This window comes from Bubalus kerabau, chromosome 2 (genome assembly GCF_029407905.1).
Source record: "Bubalus kerabau isolate K-KA32 ecotype Philippines breed swamp buffalo chromosome 2, PCC_UOA_SB_1v2, whole genome shotgun sequence".
In the NCBI taxonomy this organism is placed as follows: Eukaryota; Metazoa; Chordata; class Mammalia; order Artiodactyla; family Bovidae; genus Bubalus; species Bubalus kerabau.
The window spans coordinates 132557310-132580492 of NC_073625.1; the positions used below are offsets into that span (position 1 = coordinate 132557310).

Sequence of the window (23183 nt, forward strand, 5' to 3'; positions counted from 1 at the left end):
GTTAGAACTGGACATGGAACAACAGACTGGTTCCAAATAGGAAAAGGAGTACATCAAGGCTGTATATTGTCACCCTGCTTATTTAACTTGTATGCATAATACATCGTGAGAAACGCTGGGCAGGAGGAAGCACAAGCTGGAATCAAGATTGCTAGGAGAAATATCAATAACCTCAGATATGCAGATGATACTACCCTTATGGCAGAAAGAACTAAAGAGCCTCTTGATGAAAGTGAAAGAGGAGAGTGACAAAGAAAACCTCGAGAACAACAAGTGCCCTTTCCAACTACTACCTTAGAAAGGCAGTTCAGCTAAACAGACTAATGTTTTTTCTCTCTTGTTGGTCTATAGTAGATGGCTGCCTCAAGCTTGAATGCTGAAAAATGGGTCTTAAAAACATCTGTTCTATTTCTATTTTCACCAAAGAATAACTGTCTAGAATGACTTCCTATGTAATTTTACCTACAAAAAAAAGAGAATAAATCATTGTGGACTGCCTTGCAGCTTTCTCATTACATTTTATTCATCTCTGTAAACTTCAATAATAACTGTATCCCTGAAAGACAAAGCCACTCTCATAAAGCCAAATGAAACTAAGTTCCTGGGGTCTGAATCAAGGTGCTATGAATTTGCCTCCATTTTAGTACTGTGAGTCAAAGCACATCCTTCACAAAATGAACACTGTACTCAATACAATAAAAACTCATTTTAAAAACTCAGCATTAAAAACGTGTCCTAGTGTACAATGGCACCCCACTCCAGTACTTTTGCCTGGAAAATTCCATGGACGAAGGAGCCTGGTAGGCTGCAGTCCATGGGGTCACTAAGAGTCAGACATGACTGAGCAACTTCACTTTCACTTTTCACTTTCATGCATTGGAGAAGGAAATGGCAACCCACTCCAGTGTTCTTGCCTGGAGAATCCCAGGGACGGGAAGCCTGGTTGGCTGCCGTCGATGGGGTCGCACAGAGTTGGACACGACTGAAGCGACTTAGCAGCAGTATACTATGCCCAAAATGCTGATTACTGGATTTATTTATGACTATGTCGTTGGAGTAAGAGCACCTCATAGAAATTCCCTTACTTCAGATTTCAATTCACTTAAATCTCCAAACTATCTCAAAGAAACATTTCACACTCTAAGGCAATGGCCCTCATTTCTCTAATATTTTAAGTTTCTTCAAATCTAAGAAAGAGCGTTAGAAAAGCAGAAGACTAAGGGGTGCCCATGAGACATCTAAAAACACAATAGTAACCACACTGAAGAAGGTTATAATATCATGGAATAATAAAATTCCAGAAGTCTATACTATACAGTTCAGTCTCTTTCTACCAAATTAATTCAAGTCAACCCTTGCCGCTGCTGCTAAGTCACTTCAGTCGTGTCCGACTCTGTGCGACACCATGGACTGCAGCCTACCAGGCTTCTCCGTCCATGGGATTCTCCAGGCAAGAACACTGGAGTGGGTTGCCATTTCCTTCTCCAATGCATGAAAGTGGAAAGTGAGAGTGAAGTCGCTCAGTCGTGTCTGACTCTTAGCAACCCCATGGACTGCAGCCTACCAGGCTCCTCCGTCCATGGGATTTTCCGGGCAACAGTACTGGAGTGGGGTGCCATTGCCTTCTCCCCAAGTCAACCCTTACTTGCCTCCAAATTCTAGCACATAACCAAATTATGACTTAAATAGCATTCCATTCCGGATCCTAATGTGATCAACTTTTCATTCAAGTTAATAATGTTCAACAAGGCCTTTCAAAGTTATAACCAAATAGAAATAATGTGAAAACCAAAGTAGAGAATTTTTTACCAGTTTTTATCAAGTTCTAAATGATGTCAAGCATTAATCTGAATACTTAATCATAATGACCTATTTTACAACTACATGAAAAACATTTGTTCACTACTGTTCACATCTATTTCATCTCATTACAATCTATGAATAGAAAATGTACATTAGGAAAGCAAGCTTAACATCTAGAAAACACTAAGGTGCTTTATTTACTTACACAACAAACAGTATTATCTCATTAGCATTCGTGGCTGATACTTTAACAAATCATTTCCCCCAAAGAAAAAGATGTAAGTAATAAAGAATATATTCATTCATCCTTTAACATTATGAGCATTTCCAACCACAAGGACTAACAATGCTGACTTGGTATTATGAGAAAGACTGACTCTAACTACACACAGCTATAATTTTCAAAGTGGTTCCAAGAACCAAACTGACACATTTTTAAAAGTAAGATGTAGGACTTCTCCTGGTGGTCCAGTGGTTAAGAATCCACCTGCCAATCAAGTGGACAGGTTTGATTCCTAGTCCTGGAAGATTCCACATGCCTTGGGAGCCTGTGTGCCAAAACAATTGAGCCCGGCACTCCAGAGCCCTCAGAGTGCAACTACAGAAGCCTGCCTGCCCTAGAGCTGGTGCACCTCAACAAGAGAAACCACTGCAATGAGAAGCTCGAACACTGCAACTAGAAAGTAGCCCTTGCTTACTTCAACTAGAGAAAGTCTACGTGCTGCAACGATGACCCAACACAGACAAAAATAAAAAACAGAAATATATTTTAAAACTTTTAGAAAGGCAAAATGTAAATTATACATGTATATTGTACTTTTTTATATAAGTAAAATATTAACTTAAAAATTACAGTTAAAAAATTGTACAGTAAAGGGACTTCCCTGGAAATCCAGTGGTTTATGTATAACTCAGTGCTTACACTACAGCAGTGTAGGCTGGATCCCTGGTTAGGGATCTAAGACTCCACATGCCACACGGTAAGGTAAGGGAGTATCCTATCAAATTATTCTTATTCCTTTTACCAAATTTTTCAAGGGACTTATCATAAGATTATAACTAAATTATAAAGATGTAGAACCATAACGTCTATCTGCCATAAAAGATGGAAGAAAATGTATATGTCACAAGAATAAAAACCTGTTAATCTGTATTTCAACCAGATTTCACAATTTCAAAAGAAAAAAAAGTTTTAAAATATCAAATATGTTAAACTCAAGAGGAAAAACTTGTCTTATAAAATTACAGATTAGCTTGAAATGTCAGGCTTCCTATGTAACATGTTTGCTGCTGCTGCTAAGTAGCTTCAATCATGTCTGACTCTCTGTGACCCCACAGACAGCAGCCCACCAGGCTCCCCTGTCCCTGGGATTCTCCAGGCAAGAACACTGGAGTGGGTTGCCATTTCCTTCTCCAATGCATGAAAGTGAAAAGTGAAAGTGAAGTCACTCAGTCGTGTCCGACTGTTAGCGACCCCATGGACTGCAGCCCACCAGACTCCTCCATCCATGGGATTTTCCAGGCAAGAGTACTGGAGTGGGGTGCCATCGCCTTCTCCGTAACATGTTTATGTGTCATTAACTTGCTAAATAAGATAATAAAAACAAAGCATCTCACACGTGAACTCACTGGGAAAACATTTTTTCTACTGGCTTTTCAATATGCCAGAATATTATACCATATATCCAGCTTAAGAAAACCTAAGGAACGCCTCATTTTCCCATCATCTCCAACTTTACCAGCTGAGAATTATTTTTTGGCAATCTTTTTTTTTTTTTTTTTTGCCATGCCACATGGCTTATGGGGTATCTCAGCTCCCTGATCAAGAATCAAACTCAGGTCCTCAGCAGTGAAAGTGCAGAGTCTTAACCACTGGACCACCAGGGAATTACCAATTTTCTTAGCAATCTTTAGTTAGCAAAATCAACTGTTAAGTGAATACTTAATCAAAAAAATTAATTATGAGACTAAAAAGATTTTAAAATATACACCATTACTGTTTAAGAAATCAAATACAAAGCCACTAATTAGGTTTTTAAAAAAAAAAACTTTGAATCTTAAGACTTTTCAAAACCAACTTTCTAGTATAGGCTGTATAGTGTCTTCTTGAGGCCATTCCTAGACATGCTAACTTATGTTTTATAATATCATGTAAATCTCACAGGCTGGCTGAAAAGGCAAATCTCAAGGAACCAAACACGTTTGTAAAGTGGTAAAATTTTAGAGTAAGCCAGGTGAGATTGTGACTTGACCAATAAGAATGGAAAGTTCAGATGGCTGAATTTTTTTAAAACAAAAGTATAGCTGATTTACAATACTGTGTGTCAGATGTACAGCAGTGATTCAGTTTTGTGTGTGTATATATATATATACACACACACACTTTTTTTTTCAGATTCTTTGTCATCATAGGTTATTACAAAATACTGAATATAGTTTCCTATACTATACAGTAAGTCCTAGTTGTTTATTTTATACATAGTAGTGTGTATATTGGAGAAGGCAATGGCACCCCACTCCAATACTCTTGCCTTGAAAATCCCATGGATGGAGGGGCCTGGTGGGCTGCAGTCCATGGGGTCACTAAGAGTCGGACATAACTGAGCAACTTCACTTTCACTTTTCACTTTCATGCATTGGAGAAAGAAATGGCAACCCACTCCAGTGTTCTTGCCTGGAGAATCCTAGGGACGGGGGAGCCTGGTGGGCTGCCATCTATGGGGTCGCACAGAGTTGGACACAACTGAAGCGACTTAGCAGCAGCAGCAGCAGTGTGTATATGTTAATCCCAAATTCCTAATTTATCCCGTCCTCCTTCCCAATTGGTAACCCTAAGTTTTGTATGTCTGTGAGTCTGTTTCATAAATAAGTTCATTTATGGCATATTTTAGATTCCACATACAAGTGATATCAAATGTGGAATTCCCTGGTAGTCTAGTTTAAGACTCTGCACTTGCAATTCAGATGGCATGGGTTCAATCCCTGGTTGGGAAACTAAGATCCCACATGCTGTGCAGCACAGCCAAAAAATTAAAAGAATTTTTTTAAGTGATATAAAATATTTGTCTTTGGCTTACTGCACTAAGTACTATAACGTCTAAGTTCATCTATGTTGCTGCAAATAGCATTATTTCATTCCTTTTTATAACTAATACCCAGCTGTATGTACATACATACTGAAGTGTGCACAAATACACACGCATATATATAATTCCATTATCTTCTTTATCTACTCACCTATCAATAGACACTTAGGCTGCTTCCACGTCATGGCTATTATAGTGTTGCTATGAACAATGAAGTGCCTATTATCTTTTCAAATTAGTTTTCTCCAAATATAAGTCCAGGAGTGGGACTGCTGTATCATATGGTAGTTCTATTTTCAATTTTTAAAAAAGCCTCCATAGGGGCTGCACCAATGTGAATTCCCACCAACATGCAGTAAGGTCCCCTTTTCTCCATACCCTCTATTTCTTCTTGATGTGTGCTCAGTCATGCTAGACTCTTTGCAATCCCATGGACTACACCGGCCAGGCTCCTCTGTCCGTAGGATTCTCCAGGCAAGAATACTAGAGTGAGTTGCCATTTCCTTCTCCAGGAAATCATTGCAACCCAGGGATCGAACCCAAGGCTCTTATGTCTCCGGAATTGGCAGGCAGGTTAAAACTAGTGCCACCTGGGAAGCCCATACCCTCTTCAGTTTTTATTTGTAAACTTTTGATGATGGTCCTTCTGACCAGTATGAGGTGATATCTCATTGTAATTGTGATTTGCATTTCTCTAATAATTAGCCACACATGATGGTGTGGGAACTCACCTAGAGCCAAATACTCTGGAACGTGAAGTCAAATGGGCCTTAGGAAGTATTACTATGATCAGTTAGTGGAGGTGATGGAATTCCAGCTGAGCTATTTCAAATCTTAAAAGGTGATGCTGTTAAAAGTGATGCACTCAATATGCCAGCAAATTTGGAAAACTCAGCAGTGGCCACAGGACTGGAAGAGGTCACTTTTCATCCCAATCCCAAAGAAAGGAAATGTCAAAGAATGTTCAAACTATTGTACAATTACGCTCATTTAACATGCTAACAAGGTATTGCTCAATTCCTTCAAGCAAGGCTTCAGAATGACATGAAATGAGAACATTCAGATGTACTGGAGAACATTCAGATGGATTTAGAAAAGGCAGAGGAACCAGGAATCAAACTGCCAACATCTGCTGAATCATAGAAAAAGCAAGCAAATTCCAGAAAAACATCTACTTCTGCTTCACTGATTATGCTAAACCCTTTGACTGTGCACATCACAACAAACTGTGGAGAAGTCTTAAGAGACAGAATACCAGAACACCTTATCTGCCTCCTGACAAACCTGTATGCAGAAGCAACAGTTAGAAGTGGACATGGAACAATGGACTGGTTCAAAATTGGGAAAGGAGTACGTCAAGGCTGTATATATACGGTCACCCTGGTTATTTAAATTCTATGCCAAATAAATCATGTGAAACACCGGGCTACATGAATCACAAGCTAGAATCAAGATTGCCAGGAGAAATATCAACAAGCTCAGATATGAAGATGATACCACCCTAATGGCACAAAGCAAAGAGGAACTAAAGAGCCTCTTGATGAGGGTGAAGGAGGAGAGAGGAAAAGCTGGCCTAAAACTCAACATTCAAAAAACTAAGATCATGAATCCAGTCCCACCACTCCATGGCAAATAGGGACAGGCTTTATTTTCTCGGACTCCAAAATCACTGTGGATGGCAACTGCAGCCATGAAATTAAAAGACACTTGCTCTTTGGAAGAAATGCTATGACAAACCTACACAGCATATTAAAAAGCAGAGACATCACTTTGCTGACAAAGGTCCATCTAGTCAAAGCTATGGCTTTTCCAGCAGTCATGTATGGATATGAGAGTTGGACCATTAAGAAGGCTGAGTGCCTAAGAAATGATGCTTTCGAATTGTGGTGCTAGAGAATGAGAGGGTAACAGGCAGGAAGGTCAGGGGTCTCCAAACGGAGAAAATAGCCTGCAAGTGTCAGACATTTTTTTAATTGGAGAAGGCGATGGCACCCCACTCCAGTACTCTTGCCTGGAAAATCCCATGGATGGAGGAGCCTGGTGGGCTGCAGTCCATGGGGTTGCTAAGAGTTGGACACGACTGAGCGACTTCACTTTCACTTTCCACTTTCATGCATTGGAGAAGGAAATGGCAACCCACTCCAGTGTTCTTGCCTGGAGAATCCCAGGGACGGGTGAGCCTGGTGGGCTGCCGTGTGTGGGGTCACACAGAGTCGGACACGACTGAAGCGACTTAGCAGCAGCAGCAAGCGACAGGAAGAAACAAGCTAGTGTTACATTTTTTTCCCCCTTCTCTATACAAATTTAAAAAGAGGTTTCCCTTAAAACTCTGTGTTGCCATAATGACAACTGGTTCCACCTGAACTTAACTATTCTCAAACCTTGAGCTAACCAATGCATTTTTCTTATGGAAATGTTTCGTCTTAAACTATGTTAATGTACCATGCATTTACCTCAGACTCTGTTTTCAAGTTGGTTCCAACTAAAGGCTCAGAACCATCATGACAAACCAGTATGTTATACTCATACGTTCTCCTAATCTATGTTAATGAAACTATATATTTGTATGGGGATCTGCCTTTCTTCAAGATTCATGTCAACCATTTTATGGCCTGGCATGACAAGATTATCTCAAAATGCATCTTGTGGGTGAGGGGCCTGGTGCCATTCTGAGTTTTAAGACCTTTCCTTTCTTTAATTAGCAGACTGCTAATAGGTATATAACATCCAGCTAAAGACTATCAGGGGGGTACTCTTTCTGCCCCGTTCTGATGTCTTTGTCAGAAGCTTTCTCTCTTTTATACTTTAATAAAACTTTATTACACAAAAGCTCAGAGAGATCAAGTCTCATCTCTGGCCCCGGACTGAATTCTTCTCCTCCAGAGGCCAAGAATCCTGGCGTCTTTCGTGGTTTAGCAATAACCTTTCAAGAAGACTCTTGAGAATCCCTTGCACAGCAACACAATCAAACCAGTCAATCCTAAAGGAAATCAACTCTGAATATTCATTGGAAGGACTGATGCTGAAGCTGAACCTCCTATACTTTGGCCACCTGATGTGAAGGGCTGACTCACTGGGAAAGACCCTTGATGCTTGGAAAGACTGAAGGCAGCAGGAGAAGGAGACAACAGAGGATGAGATGGTGGCATCACTGACTCAACGGACATGAGTTTAAGCAAACTCTGGGAGATGGGGAGGGACAGGGAAGCCTGGTGTGCTGCAGTCCATGGGGTCACAAAGAGTCGGACACGACTTAGCGACTGAACCACCAACATCATTCTAATGGCAGAAAGTGAAGAGGAAATAAAGAGCCTCTTGATGAGGTGAAAGAGGAGAGTGAAAAAGCTGGCTTAAAACTCAACATTCAAAAAACTAAGATCATGGCATCTGGTCTCATCGCTTCAATGGCAAATAGATGGGGAAAAAGCACAAACAGTGCCCCATTGTATTTTCTTAAGACTCCAAAATCACTGCAGATGGTGACTGCAGCCATGAACTTAAAAGATGCTTGCTCCTTGAAAAAAAAGCTATGACAAACCTAGACAGTGTATTAAAAAGCAGAGACATCACTTTGCAGACAAAGGTCAGTATAGTCAAAGCTATGGTTTTTCCAGTAGTTATACACGGATATGCTCGTTGAACCAAAGGCTGAGCACTGAAGAATTGAGTCTTTCAAACTGTGGTGCTGGAGAAGACCCTTGAGTGTCCCTTGCAAAGCAAATAAATCAAGCCCAGTCAATCCTAAAGGAAATGAACCCTGAATATTCACTGGAAGGACTGATGCTAAATTTGAAGCTCTAATACTTTGGCTACCTGATGCCAAGAGCCAACTTACTGGAGAAGATCCTGATGCCGGGAAAGACTGAAGGCAAGAGGAGAAGAGGGTGACCGAGGATGAAATGGTTTGATGGCATCACCAACTCAATGGACATGAGTTTGAGCAAACTCTGGAAGATAGTGAAGGACAGGGAAGCCTGGCGTGCTGCAGTCCACAAGTTCACAAAGAGTCAGACACAACTTAGCAACTGAACAACAATAACAATAATTAGCTGAGGTGAGTATCTCTATGTTGCCCATCGGTATATGTCTTTTGGAGGAATGTCTTTTTAGGTCTCTGTCATACAGCTAGATTTTAGATAAATGCCTGAATAGCTAATGAAAAACCCCCTCCTGTATCATTTCTGTTCTAAGTCAATTAATAATGGCCAAATCAAAGTCATCTTTCTGTTCTTCAAAAAGAAATGGTTCCTAGAGCTGTAAAAGTAAGAGTTGGTAATTTGGCACAAAACTGACAATACCCTGTGAATATAGCACGATATATTAGAATAACATATAGGACAAAAACTTAACCTGGTAACCAACTTCCTAACCATCAAGCTATAGGAAACTTGGAAAGGTTAGGAAAGATATTCATAGAATTTCAAAGAGGCCCTCAAGAAACTGTTATTTGAAACTGATATAAGTGTTTAAAAAGTCAGTTAGTTATATATTTCATGGTTAGTGTCAGCTGTTGTTGTTTGGTCACTAAGTCGTGTCTGACTCTTTTGAGACCCCATGTACTGTAGTCCACCAGAGGGTCCTCTGTCCATAGGACTTCCCAGGCAAGAATACTGGAGTAGGTTGCTGTCTCCTTTTCCAGGGGCTCTGCCCCACCCAGGGATCGAACTTATATCTCCTGCATTAGCAGGAAGATTCTTTACCATTGAGACACCAAGGAAGCCCAGTGTCAGCTGTTTTCACTGCTACTGTCGTACTGACAACTAGCAGAAACAGAATAGTGGCCAAAAGAAATGATACAAATCAGCTTATTTATAAAACAGAAGCATAGACTTAGAAAAGGAAAATGGGTGGAAGGGGTAGTTACAGAATTTGGGATGGACAGGCATACACCAGTATATTTAAAACAGATAACCAACAAGAACCTACTGTATAGCATAGGGAATTCTGCTTAATGTTATGTGCCAGTCTGGATGGGAGGGGAGTTTGGGGGAGAATGGATACATGTATATGTAAGGCTGAGCTGCTCTTCTGTACACCTGAAACTATCACAACAGTGTTAACTGGTTATATTCCAATATAAAACAAAAAGTTAAAAAAAAACAACCCTAAATGCTCTTTAAAAAAAGAAAAAAAAAGGGGCCACAACTGTGGAACTACTAAAATGGGTTATCTTGGAGGCCACACTGGGGAAACTGGCAGACCTGAATAAGTGAAGAAATAAGTTCTTAATGGCAAAAGTCACTAAGCACAGACTGCCTGGGAGAAAACACAATATACAACAGATAGCAGCTTACCCATAAAATGTAAACATATTTGACATAAAACACTACATGGATCAAGAAGTAAAAACAGACAATAAACAGAACAAGCAGCTAACAGTCATAAAACTAATTTAAAAGACACTGCGTATCACTAGCATTCAAGGTTCACAAAATACACAAGACAACAACTTCCTTCTACCATGTTTATGAAATCTTACAGATGAGATTAATATTAATCCAGTCAGTCAATCTATGAGGAGCAAACATCTTGAGCATTAGCAAACTTATGAAGTGGTCATTCAAGAATCATTTCTGGAGGACAAAATTGTACATTTTGGTACTATCAATAACCAAGATTTAATACTATCATAAGAAGATGATTTACATAAGAACACTAAATGTGGATTTGAGGTGGGGGCAGGAGGGGGAAATAAAAGCAAAAAACCTGAGTAATTTCAATGTTTTCTAATTATAATACATCTGTACCACCCAATACCATGGGGTGATGAGGAAAATAAGGTTAAATCTGTATGTGCAGATAGGAAAATGTCTATGATATATTAATTAACTGAATACAAAAATTTATAAATAAGGCATAGTCCCAATTTTTATAACTTAAAAAAAAACACATATTCTTTATAAATGCAAGGAAAAAAACTTGAAGAGACTCAACTTTGGTAAATGAGATTTAAGCTGGGATTGGCAGATAAGCACACCAACATGCCTACAATAAGAGGGAAGTTCACTTGTTAACCTTAGGGAATTCTGTACCATTTCACTTTTTATATGAAGCTTTGTGACTCTGAATTTAAAAGAGGCGGAGCTTACATAAAGTTATATGGCTCAAAATATAAAGTACTAATAACCATAGTTCTTAAACATTTCATATCCTAAGAATAAATTCCTAAACTCATGGTGGCAAAAACTAAAAATAAATAAATAAATCCACAGGTGGCAAGATTAATTTTAAACTTTTTCCTTATATGAATTTTCAAAAATTAAAGTAACATCTTAATTCCAGACCACCATTCTCATATTTTTAAGGAACAAATTTTCCCAAGACTGAACCATAAAACAAAGTGAAATAAAACACCCTGTAATCATTAATTTCCAAATCACTTAATAAAGTTTTGTATACAACTGGCTGGGAGTATCGGGGCCCAAGCCATAAAAATGGTCCAGCAACTGGACACGATCTTCCAAGACTGAGGAAAGCACACTGTAACAACAATACCCTCAGCATTCCGTCAAGTTTTCTCTTTAACCTGAGCCTTTACACTACCAATAACTGAACAACAATTTTTTTAAATATGAAAAGCACTACTCACAGAACTGATGGCCACACATGGGGCACCCTGACACAATGAAGTTATAACCTGCTTTGAAAAAAGTGTTAGTCGCTCAATCGTGTCCAACTCCATGGATTGTAGCCCGCCAGGCTCCTTTGTCTATGGGATTTTCCAGGCAAGAATACTAGAGCAGGTTGCCATTTCCTTCTCTAGGGGTGTTCCCGACCCAGGGATTGAACCCAGGTCTTCCACATTGCAGGAAGTTCTTTACCATCTAAGCCACCGAGGGAAGCCCATAATATACTTTGCTTTTAGCAAAAGCAGAAGAATGCATGCTTAGTCGCTCAGTTGTGTCCAGCTCTTTGCGATCCCATGGGCAGTAATCTGCCAGCTCCTCTGGCCATGGGATTCTCCAGGCAAGAATACTGGAGTGGGTTGCCATTTCCTACTCCAGGGGAGCAGAAGAATTAGATCAAGTAATTAAAATCTAGGCAGAATTTTAGAATGTGAGTTAGGGGTTAAAGTCCTACAATCTGACTTCCCAACATAACATCTACAATTAACTCAAAAGAAAATTTATCATTTAAAAAATTATGAAGCATAAAAGTGGCAAGTAACTAAATTAGCTCATATGCAAAGCACTCAGAACAATGTGTGGCACAAAGTACGTACCGTTAAGTGTTTATAAAAACATTTAAACAGCTGTTTCATCACTAAAGATTGACCTGTGTCCCCAGTTCTCCCACCCTAGCCTACATAAACTAGGCACAAATGACATCTGAAAATCTTTCAACACTATCAAGACAACTGTTTATGAGAAATACAGTTAGCGTATTTGAGCTCCTTGGAGGTATCAATTTCTTGAAAAATCAAAAATCAAATTTTCTCTCTCCAACAAATTCATACTTCTATTTCACAATTATTTCAAAATTTCTGTTACATAAGAGCAGACATATTAATCAAAAATAAATATGTACTGAAGACATTCAGGAGCTACTAATTGTGACAAAAACAAGATACAAAGAAATACAATTTTTCTTTTTTAAAAGAGAGGAAAGGAAGAGCCTGAGAATATGTAAACCATGAAATATAGGATTTTATCTCTAGGAAGTGATTTTTGCTTTTTCCCCTTTTAAATCTTTCTGAATATTAGAATATTCAAAAAGGCAGTATGCTTATTATAACATTTCACATTGTTACATATGAACTATATTAATGATCACTATAATAAAGGATAAATACGAACATTTTACAAAAATGAGGAAAATGCTGAAGACAAAATAATTAGCAAAAAAAAAAAAAAAGGAAAATAATGACCAACATCATATAGTTCTCTCCACCAGATTCTGTGGAAAACAACTCAAATGCACTATCATCTTTAATTCCCAAATTATTTTTATTCTAGTGGTTAAAAAAAACAAACTTGACCAGGGCTATAAAGCTAAAAACAAGAGCATTGAGACATTAATCCCAGTTCCGTCTTCCAAAACTCAAGTACTGCTACATTACACAGCCATTACCAATAGGAAGAATAGAGAAAAGGAATTTAGACTTATTCTCTATCAGCTAACAGATTTTACTACAAGAATATCTATTTGAAACAAAAAAAATAGGTACACAAGAAAATAAACTTATAAATACATACCTCTACTTCATCTCCTTCACTAATTTCTTTTTTTATATCAGGTGGTGGTGGTAATCTAACTTCATTGAATGGAACCTGGCGTTCTGGTTGCCAACTGAAGGATTAGAAAATAAATGAACATGAACTTTAATATATACTATTCTAATACTCCTTAATATAGAAGCTATATAGTCTATGCTTAGCACTGTAAATTTTTCAAATCAATCATTTAGCTTTCCCCCCCCCTCAAAAAAACCACCTCTGCAGACTGTTGAGCTAGAACAGATTTTGCATAGCTCTTGATAAAGTTCATAGGTAATTAACGTCATTGATAGTAATTACATACTACCTTCCTAATCATTCATCCTAAGGTGACAGCACATACATCATTCTGCAAATGAAAAAGGCTAAGCTCACAGTAATGACTCAGATTTAAAATAATTTCATTCTACACTGCTACACTGTGATCAATTTACTGCAAACATTTTTACAACTAAATGACCTGTCAAAGGAACACAATTCCAAAGATTATAAAATATAAACTGCATAATTCCTTTTTAGTGTACATGTTCACAGAAATACAGAAATCCAGTCAATATTATTCTGAACAGTAAACTACAAAAAGATTTATTTTTCTTACAATTTCTTTTCTACAATGAACCCATATAATTAAAACCTAGAAAAAAGTATTTTAATCTTTGTAGTAAATACAAATGTATTAAAACTACTGCTTTAGCTGTGCTTTTTGTGTGCTATATTTTATAACTAAGTTGATAAAATTAAAATGCTTTCCTATTTTAGGTTCTAATAAATCATTCATATGCCTGGGAGGTACAACAGCACATAATATACTCCTATGGCTTCTAAGAGTCGGACATGACTGAGCAACTGAAATGAACTTAACCGATGGGCTTCTATATGCCAACGATGGGCAAAGAGAGACAAGTAAAAGATATTGGAGTGCTTTCTTTTCATCTTTACTGTCTAAATAACAGGTGCTCAAAGACAGGAATCATCTCAACACTTGTTTCTACATGAAACAGCTGTTGGGCAGATAGCTCTTCAGGCAGTTCCAGAAACAGCTTAAAAGGGAAAGCTGCCCAATTCTTTTCTGACTTTCAATTATATAGTGCTTCTTTATAATCCTTCCTAACCAAGCTCAGCACACATCTTTGACATTTTTAGCACAACTTTATCTAACCTTTACAATATCTATAAAACTGTATATTATTCCTTAAGACTAATCAAGCAATTTAAGGCAGCCTAATATATTTATTAAAAGGGCATTTGGAAAGCCTTATACAGTGTCATTTAAAAATTCTGGGTTTTAAGAAGTATGCATGTTATAATTACATTCATGCCATCTTTTTTTGCAAAAACTGATTCATGTTCACATGTGTGATTTGGCAAAGAAGGAGTCTTGGAAAAAGTGACAAGTGAATGGTGAGCAAAAAACCAGGTGAAGTCATCAAAAACCAAAAATCATTTTAACTCAAAAAGATAATCAAACCAAAGAACCCCCTACCCAAAAGCACATTCATTTTCTGATTGCAAGAGGAATACCCAAAAGCAGCAGTATGGTACTACCAATCTTCAAAATTAGGATCTCTATCAATAAAAAATAACTTACTTGTTCTCAAAAACAACTGTGAGGGAGTCTTCATGAACATCTTTGATAAATCCCTGTAAAAAAAAATTAAAAGGAAATAAATATTCAATTAAATGTTACATTAACTCTAAACCACTATATTAGAGATACAAAGACAATATGGAATACTGATAACAACTCAGCTTGGAATAGGCTGATCAGGTTTTGCTTTCCATCTCCATCATTTATGAGTTGTGTTGACCCTGCAAACTACTTAACCTCTCTTTCATGATCACAACAGATATTAAATGACACTGTATTACTGTCAATGAGAATTGCAATATTCTCAGCCTTTGCCAAATGCTCACACACTCTGAACCACTAGGCACTTAAATTCTTTTCTAAAATATCTTTATCACACTATACTCCATAATATACAGTATCAACTAGCTAAATAAATACACACACAAACTTGTAGTACTTATTTAAAACATGTCCTCATCAATTCCCAAAAATATTTAAACACTATGTGTCAGATATTATTTTAAGCAAATCAGCAAAATAAAGACTAAGAAACAAACTGACAGTGGAGAAACCAAAAGCAAATAGATCAGCACTACCACCTCGGAAAATCTTTGGAACTAAACAAAGTCTTAAGAGAGGAGAAAGTAACAGATGAGGCTGAAAATCATTTTACTTTCTTTAATAATGCAGGATAATCAATCACAAAATATGTAAGTCATGTATCTAGTCTCTCAATGCCCTCCTCCCACATTTGCTACTCAATTGTATGATTCCGTAATTTGGCCTGGATCACTCTTCAGCTCCAAATGCCTGTGATCAATTGAGTGCAATGGGGTATTTCAATGCATATATCTTCATGCAAAGCCTAAAACTCAAAGATACTTTACAGAGTGCAGTAGTAGCTTCTGACATGCAATTCTAAAGACTGTTCTCCTCTCAAAGCTAGAGATGCCATTCAGTTCAAGCTGTGATTTTTGTAATCACACTACAACAATGACTTCTCGGCCAGTCTCTACTTCTACTAGTTTATCTGCACATCTACCTTCAGCAATCATTTTGGTCACCAGCAAATCTCTCTTTATTATACTCTTGCCATTTGTAAGATACAGAATTTGTAAGGTAAGGAATATTTTCAAAAACTGAGAATTACCAAATTCATGAATATTAGAGTAAGACGTATCTCTCCATAGGAGATTAGCCAAACTTTCACTAATGCCTTCTAGTAATTAACGAACAAAAATAAAAGAGTTTGAAATGTTCCATTAATCTTTATCATTTCTATATAATTTGTATATTGGGTAAGTTCAACCAGAGCTCCAAATCATTGGAAAATTCTATTATAATAAAAATCTTTTCCTATCTAAAAATCAGTGCTTATACCTCTCCCCACTCCTACTTTACATACACCACAAACATCAGCATCAGTTTTGAGTGCACACGTTTTTAACACTTACAGGAAAAAGGGTAACTCTGGAACCTACTCTTATTGCTAGTTATCTTTCGGGTATGAGATTAAATAAATTAAAAACGTGATACCCAAGTAAGGTGTATGTGGACTGTAATGAACAATTAAAGGACATGTTCTAATCCCTATACCCTAGATTCTTGGGATAAAGAACTTCTAATGGCCAGATCTCTATAAAATTGACACACTGATACAGAACACAGTAAACACTTCTCAATTCACGAGAATAACGTGTTCCCTAGATACTCAAAGAGATGGCAGGTTAGGTCTCTGCCAAAATGAGAGTCAGGAGATGCCAAATAACAATGGCAACATTTTCCTGCACATGACTTTATGACTAAGTATCCATAACTTCTCTCTTCCTTGTTAGTCCAACCTTTGGGGAACTTGGTCTCTCTTCCTATTCATACTCATCTGGCCCAGAACCCTATTTCTCAGAATACTCTGACGTTTCCTTTTCTTCTCTTCATGTATATACAAACGCAGAAGATTCCAAGCCATCATAAAATGATCCCTTAACTTGTTCATTCATACAGCCGGGTATATATTTACAGTTCAATCTCTTAACTACAATTTAAAATAATCATGGATGTGACAAGGCACTTTAACATATTTAAAGTATAATCAAAACGTTTTAGAAAGCCATCCCTAAAAAAGCATTATACAGTAAAATAAAAACTTGATACCTGATCAAGTATCAACTTGATACTTGATGAAAAAAGCATTATACAGTAAAAACTCAGGAATGCCAAAAATTTTATGTAAACCAGGAGTAAGGGAGGGATGGAGGGAATAGGAGGAATATCTGAGCACTTGAACTAATTGAAGAACTGTTTTTTTCAAAGGCAATTCAAAATAAAATAACCTAAAATAAAAATTTAAAAGACAACTCAAAGATTCAGTAAGGTCCCAAGTTAACCAAAATTAATTTTCCTTTCTAGCTAAAAATAAACAGCTGAAAAATAAAACAGACAAAAAAAATACTCTTCTAACAATAGCAAAGTCCTAGAAATACCCTCAACAACACAAAAACTGCACACAACCTATGTGCTGACATGTGTAAAACTTAATTATTAATGAATTAGAATATTTAGGAAAATGTTAACCACATCTCATTTTTACATCTTGATATTTTAAACTTGTCAATGTACACTTAAATGGAATTCCACTGAAACACTAAGGACAGTAATTCTGTTGAGGGAAAAAGAAGTTGAACTTTAATAACAAACAAGAAAGCATTCAAAAGGACAACTTTTAAATGACAGTAGGGAAAAACAAGAAAACACTATCCATACCAAATACTAAAATTTATTTTAAAGCTACAGTAATAAAGACCAAAAAAAGACAAGGTATTTGGTAATTTTTAGGTGGGAGCTTAAATAGCCGGTAGAAAGAACAAGGTGCGGGCTCCAAATATCTGCCTAACTGAAACACACATTTTTCAAGTTACAGAACACTACAGCTGAAAAACAGGTTTTTCAATTCAATGAGGGTAATCATAAGGGTGACACCACCCTTACAGCAGAAAGCGAAGAGGAAATAAAGAGCCTCTTGATGAAAGTTGAAGAGGGGAGTGAAAAAGCTGGCTTAAAATGCAACATTTAGAAAACAAAGATCATGGCATCCAGTCTCATCACTTCATGGCAAATAGATGGGGAAACAATGGAAACCATGAGAGACTTTTATTTTCTTGGGCTCCAAAATAACTACATATGGTGACTATAGCCATGAAATTAAAAGACACTTGCTCCTTGGAAGAAAAGCTATGACCAACCTAGACAGTATCTTAAAAGGAAGAGCTTGCCAAACAAAGGTCCATCTAGTCAAAGCTATGGTTTTTCCAGTAGTCACGTATGGATGTGAGAGTTGAACCATAAAGAAAGCTGAGTGCCGAGGAATAGATGCTTTTAAACTGTGGTGTTGGAGAAGACTCTTGCCAGTCCCTTGGACTGCAAGGAGATCCAACCAGTCCATCCTAAAGGAAATCAGTCCTGAATATTCACTGGAAGGACTGATGCTGAAGCTGAAACTCCAATACTTTGGCCACCTGATGCGAAGAACTGACTCATTGGAAAAGACCCTGATGCTGGAAAAGACTGAAGGCGGGAGAAGGGGACAACAGAGGATGAGATGGTTGGATGGCATCACTGACTCAATAGACATGAGTTTGAGCAAGCTCCGGGAGTTGGTGATGGACAGGGAAGCCTGGTGTGCTATGGACCATGGGGTCGCAAACAGTCAGACACAATTGAGCAACTGAACTGAATCATAGGGGGGAAAATCCTATAGTTTAAGCAACAATGAACACGGTATGAATGAATTTCAGGAATTCAAAGGTTGAGGTTATATAGTCAAAAATCAGAACAGAGGCATTACGGACCCTGGCTATGGGAAAGCCACCAAGAAAATATGCAGACCTTCCACATCCCACAATTTCTTTTAAAGACCTTCCAGATGCCTCATTCTCACTGTAGAGAAAGGGAAGCTGAAACTATATACAGCCTCCAAGTTTTACTCCCTAGGAGATTATAAATGCTGAACCTAAAATTTCATCTTTGGACTTCCTGGTGGTCCAGTGGCTAAGACTCTGCTCTCCCAGTGGAGGGGGCCTGAATTCAATCCCTGGTCAGGAAACTAGATCCCATATGCTGAAACTAAAGACTCCACAAAATATTTATTTTTAAAAATAAGTATTAAAAAAATCTCATCTTCTGTCTGGAACACTTTCCATTAAATCCTTATAAATTAAATGACAGAATGCTTTTGCTAATTCATATTTTTAAACTCCAAAAAGTCAAGTCTAATAACAATACCATTTTGAAGAAATAAGGCACCTTTCCTAAAAAACCTATTTAAAGTCCCAGAACAAAACATCAAAATCTAATTTAGCTACCTTGTTTAAAATATGATTAATTTATCAGAGGCTCTGCTTGAGTGATGGCTTAGAAATCTACAGAGATCCATAAATCCCTTTGAAAACATTCCCACTAAATTCATTAGGAACACATCATACTAGTCTAAAAAAATTTCTTGGCCTGCAAAGTGTCATTTCAAATTCACATGCTACTTAGGTTTCTCAAAAATGCTGTAATGACCTCCTATTACTGCAATTCTTTACAACACAAAATTTACTTATCTTATAAGGAGGGAAACAGAAACTTAAAAAAGCATTCAGGGTCTTCCCTGGTGGCTCTGTGGTAAAGAATCCACCTGCCAATACAGGAGACACCGGTTCGATCCCTGGTCCAGGAAGATCCCACATGCCATGGAGCAACTAAGCCCGTGTGCCACAACTACTGAGATTGTGCTCTAAAGCCAGGGAGCTGAAACTAGTGAAGCCCAAGTGTCCCAGAGTCCACAAGAGAAGTCACCAACACAATCAGAAGCCCAAATACAGAGTAGCCCCCACTTGCCACAACTAGAGAAAGCATGTGCTGCAATGAAGACTCAGCATAGCCTCCCCCTAAAATAAGTCAATCAATCAATAAATTTAAAAAATCTTAATACTCAGCAAACTACTAACAGAAGTCTTACAGCTTGAATCCTTAAAACAAGATATAAGTGGAAGCCCATACCCCAAAATCCGAGACTTACACCCTAAAGCTGTTAACTCTTAAACTTCAAAATTCTTGTTAGAAGCATTTATTGATGATCAATTACTGAGCAAAAAAGGCCATCAAGAAACAGAATAATCTTCATAAATGGAAACTATATTTTTTCCTTAATATTTATTTGGCAGGGTCAGTTCTTTGAGGCAGCACACAAGATCTTCACTATAGCATTTGGAATCTTTAGCTGTGGCATGTGGAATCTGGTTCCCTGACCAGGGACAGAACCCCAAGTGCAGAGTCTTAAGCCACTGGACCATCAGAGAAGACCACCATAGAAGTCTATGTTTTTAATGACTCTAATCCCAAGTGTCTGAGGAGGCCTTACAAATAGCTGTGAAAAGAAGAGAAGCGAAAAGCAAAGGAGAAAAGGAAAGATATAAGCATCTGAATGCAGAATTCCCAAGAATAGCAAGAAGAGATAAGAAAGCCTTCCTCAGTGATCAATGCAAAGAAATAGAGGAAAACAACAGAATGGGAAAGACAAGAGATCTCTTCAAGAAAATTAGAGATACCAAGGGAACATTTCATGCAAAGATGGGCTCGATAAAGGAAAGAAATGGTATGGAGCTAACAGAAGCAGAAGATATTAAGAAGAGATGGCAAGAATACACAGAACTGTACAAAAAAGATCTTCACAACCAAGATAATCACACACGATGGTGTGATCACTCACCTAGAGCCAGACATCCTGGAATGTGAAGTCAAATGGGCCTTAGAAAGCATCACTATGACAAAGTTAGTGGAGGTGATGGAATTCCAGCTGAGCTATTTCAAATCCTAAAAGATGATGCTGTGAAAGTGCTGCACTCAATATGCCAGCAAATTTGAAAAACTCAGCAGTGGCCACAGGACTGGAAAAGGTCAGTTTTCATTCCAATCCCAAAGAAAGGCAATGCCAAAGAATGCTCAAACTACCGCACAATTGCACTCATCTCACATGCTAGTAAAGTAATGCTCAAAATTCTCCAAGCCAGGCTTCAGCAGTACATAAACCGTGAACTTCCAGATGTTCAAGCTGGTTTTAGAAAAGGCAGAGGAACCAGAGATCAAATTGCCAACATCCGCTGGATCATGGAAAAAGCAAGAGAGTTCCAGAAAAACATCTATTTCTGCTTTATTGACTATGTCAAACCCTTTGAATGTGTGGATCACAATAAACTGTGGAAAATTCTGAAAGAGATGGGAATACCAGACCACCTGACCTGCCTCTTGAGAAATCTGTATGCAGGTCAGGAAGCAACAGTTAGAACTGGACATGGAACAACAGACTGGTTCCAAATAGGAAAAGGAGTACATCAAGGCTGTATATTGTCACCCTGCTTATTTAACTTCTATGCAGAGTACATCATGAGAAATGCTGGGCTGGAAGAAGCACAAGCTGGAATCAAGAATGCCAGGAGAAATGTCAATAACCTCAGATATGCCGACGACACCACCCTTATGGCAGAAAGTGAAGAGGAACTAAAAAGCCTCTTGAATAAAGTGAAAGAGAGTGACAAAGTTGGCTTAAAGCTCAACATTCAGAAAACTAAGATTATGGCATCTTGTCCCATCACTTCATGGGAAATAGATGGGGAAACAGTGGAAACAGTGTCAGACTTTATATTTGGGGGCTCCAAAATCACTGCAGATGGTGACTGCAGCCATGAAATTAAAAGACCTTTACTCCTTGGAAGGAAAGTTATGACCAACCTAGATAGCATATTCAAAAGCAGAAACATTACTTTGCCAACAAAGGTCCGTCTAGTCAAGGCTATGGTTTTTCCAGTGGTCATGTATGGATGTTAGAGTTGGACTGTGAAGAAAGCTGAGCGCCGAAGAATTGATGCTCTTGAACTGTGGTGTTGGAGAAGACTCTTGAGAGTCCCGTGGACTACAAGGAGATCCAACCAGTCCATTCTGAAGGAGATCAGTCCTGGGTATTCTTTGGAAGGAGTGATGCTAAAGCTGAAACTCCAGTACTTTGGCCACCTCATGCGAAGAGTTGACTCATTGGAAAAGACTCTGATGTTGGGAGGGACTGGGGGCAGGAGGAGAAGGGGACGACAGAGGATGAGATGGTTGGATGGCATCATCGACTCAATGGATATGGGTTTCCACGGACTCCAGGAGTTGGTGATGGACAGGGAGGCCTGGAGTGCTGCAGTTCATGGGGTCACAAAAAGTTGGACACGACTGAGGGACTGAACTGAACTAGGACATTACAACTGATGGCTCAATTACTGAAGCAAATTTGTGATAAAATATTCCATTTCTAAATAAATAAATGTATTTCTGAACATAAATTGACAAAGAACAGACCTGTGGTTGCCAAGGGGGAGTAGAGTAGAGGAGGGATGGATCGGGAATTTGACATTAGCTATGCACACTATTATATACAGGACAGAAAAACAACAAGGTCTTATAGTATAACAGAGGGAACTATATTCTATATCCTGTAATAAATCATAAAGGGAAAGACTATGAAAAAAACATATATGCAAACCAAATCACTTACACTTAGCTGTACAACAGAAACACAACATATTGTAAATCACCTATACTTCAATAAAATATTTTAAAAATAAACTAAAATAAATCATCAATATATTAAGGTGGACAGGCTTCAGTTTATTAGATCCTATACGGCCTTTCCTCTGACTGGGTAAACTCTCCATTTTCCCAACCTCCACAGTTAAAGTTCACTGCTGCAGATAAATGTAATTATAAAAATATAACCCCTGAGAAAGGAAAAGGTTAATAGCATAATTTATGCAAAATTTGACCTCAGGTTTTTGTTTTTAAAAAACTGACAAAATGGATGATCACTTGTTAGTCTTTGATCAATTATCAGTTTAGTGATTCTCTGGCCCCAGTCTACCTTCCCAGCTCATCAATTCTAACATTCTGAGTCCCTAAAATCAGGATGCTTCCTAGAATTGATGGCATCTTAAAATAGCAAACAGCTGAATGGCTGTCAGGATATAAATGTCACTGTTAAGCATGCTCAAACTTGGTTTGCTTGCAATTTTCTGTGGCACTTGACTGCAACCCCTTGATAATTCAATCTGCAAACCAATGAAGTACCATTTTAGGAAGGATTTAGGTTTCTTACCAGAAGGTTGTTATGTTGACACCTTCTGATAAAATCAAGAAAGCACCAGCATCAAAACTTGCAGAGTGAGTGAAAATTCTTGGAAGAAAATCCTGGAGATAATAGAGGAGAGCTCTTTTAACGTATGCTTGCAACATCAATGCTCTCCGTGGCTCTGAGGAAAATATTGTAAGAAGAAACACGATCATCTGAACATAAAGATGTCACAGCCAATTTATTTTGCTTGTACTTTCCTTTTTATGAATCCAAGTGTTCAAAGATAATCTTTCAGTAAGTATACAAGAGTTCTAAAAGATAAAACTATGACTACTCATAGATCAATTGGCAACATTTGTTCT

At 37.9% G+C, this 23183-nt stretch overlaps 1 protein-coding gene across 5 annotated transcripts in view; it reads right to left on the reverse strand.

The window, feature by feature from the left end:
* Positions 1-23183, reverse strand: part of FXR1 (FMR1 autosomal homolog 1) — a 69682-nt gene that overhangs the window by 32351 nt on the left and 14148 nt on the right. For all 5 annotated transcript variants that reach the window (XM_055568958.1, XM_055568960.1, XM_055568961.1 and 2 more), the window contains 2 exons: positions 14694-14746; positions 13085-13178 (listed from right to left, as the gene is read on the reverse strand). In XM_055568958.1, coding sequence (XP_055424933.1) covers positions 13085-13178; positions 14694-14746 — 147 coding nt within the window. The remainder of the gene's footprint in view (positions 1-13084; positions 13179-14693; positions 14747-23183) is intronic.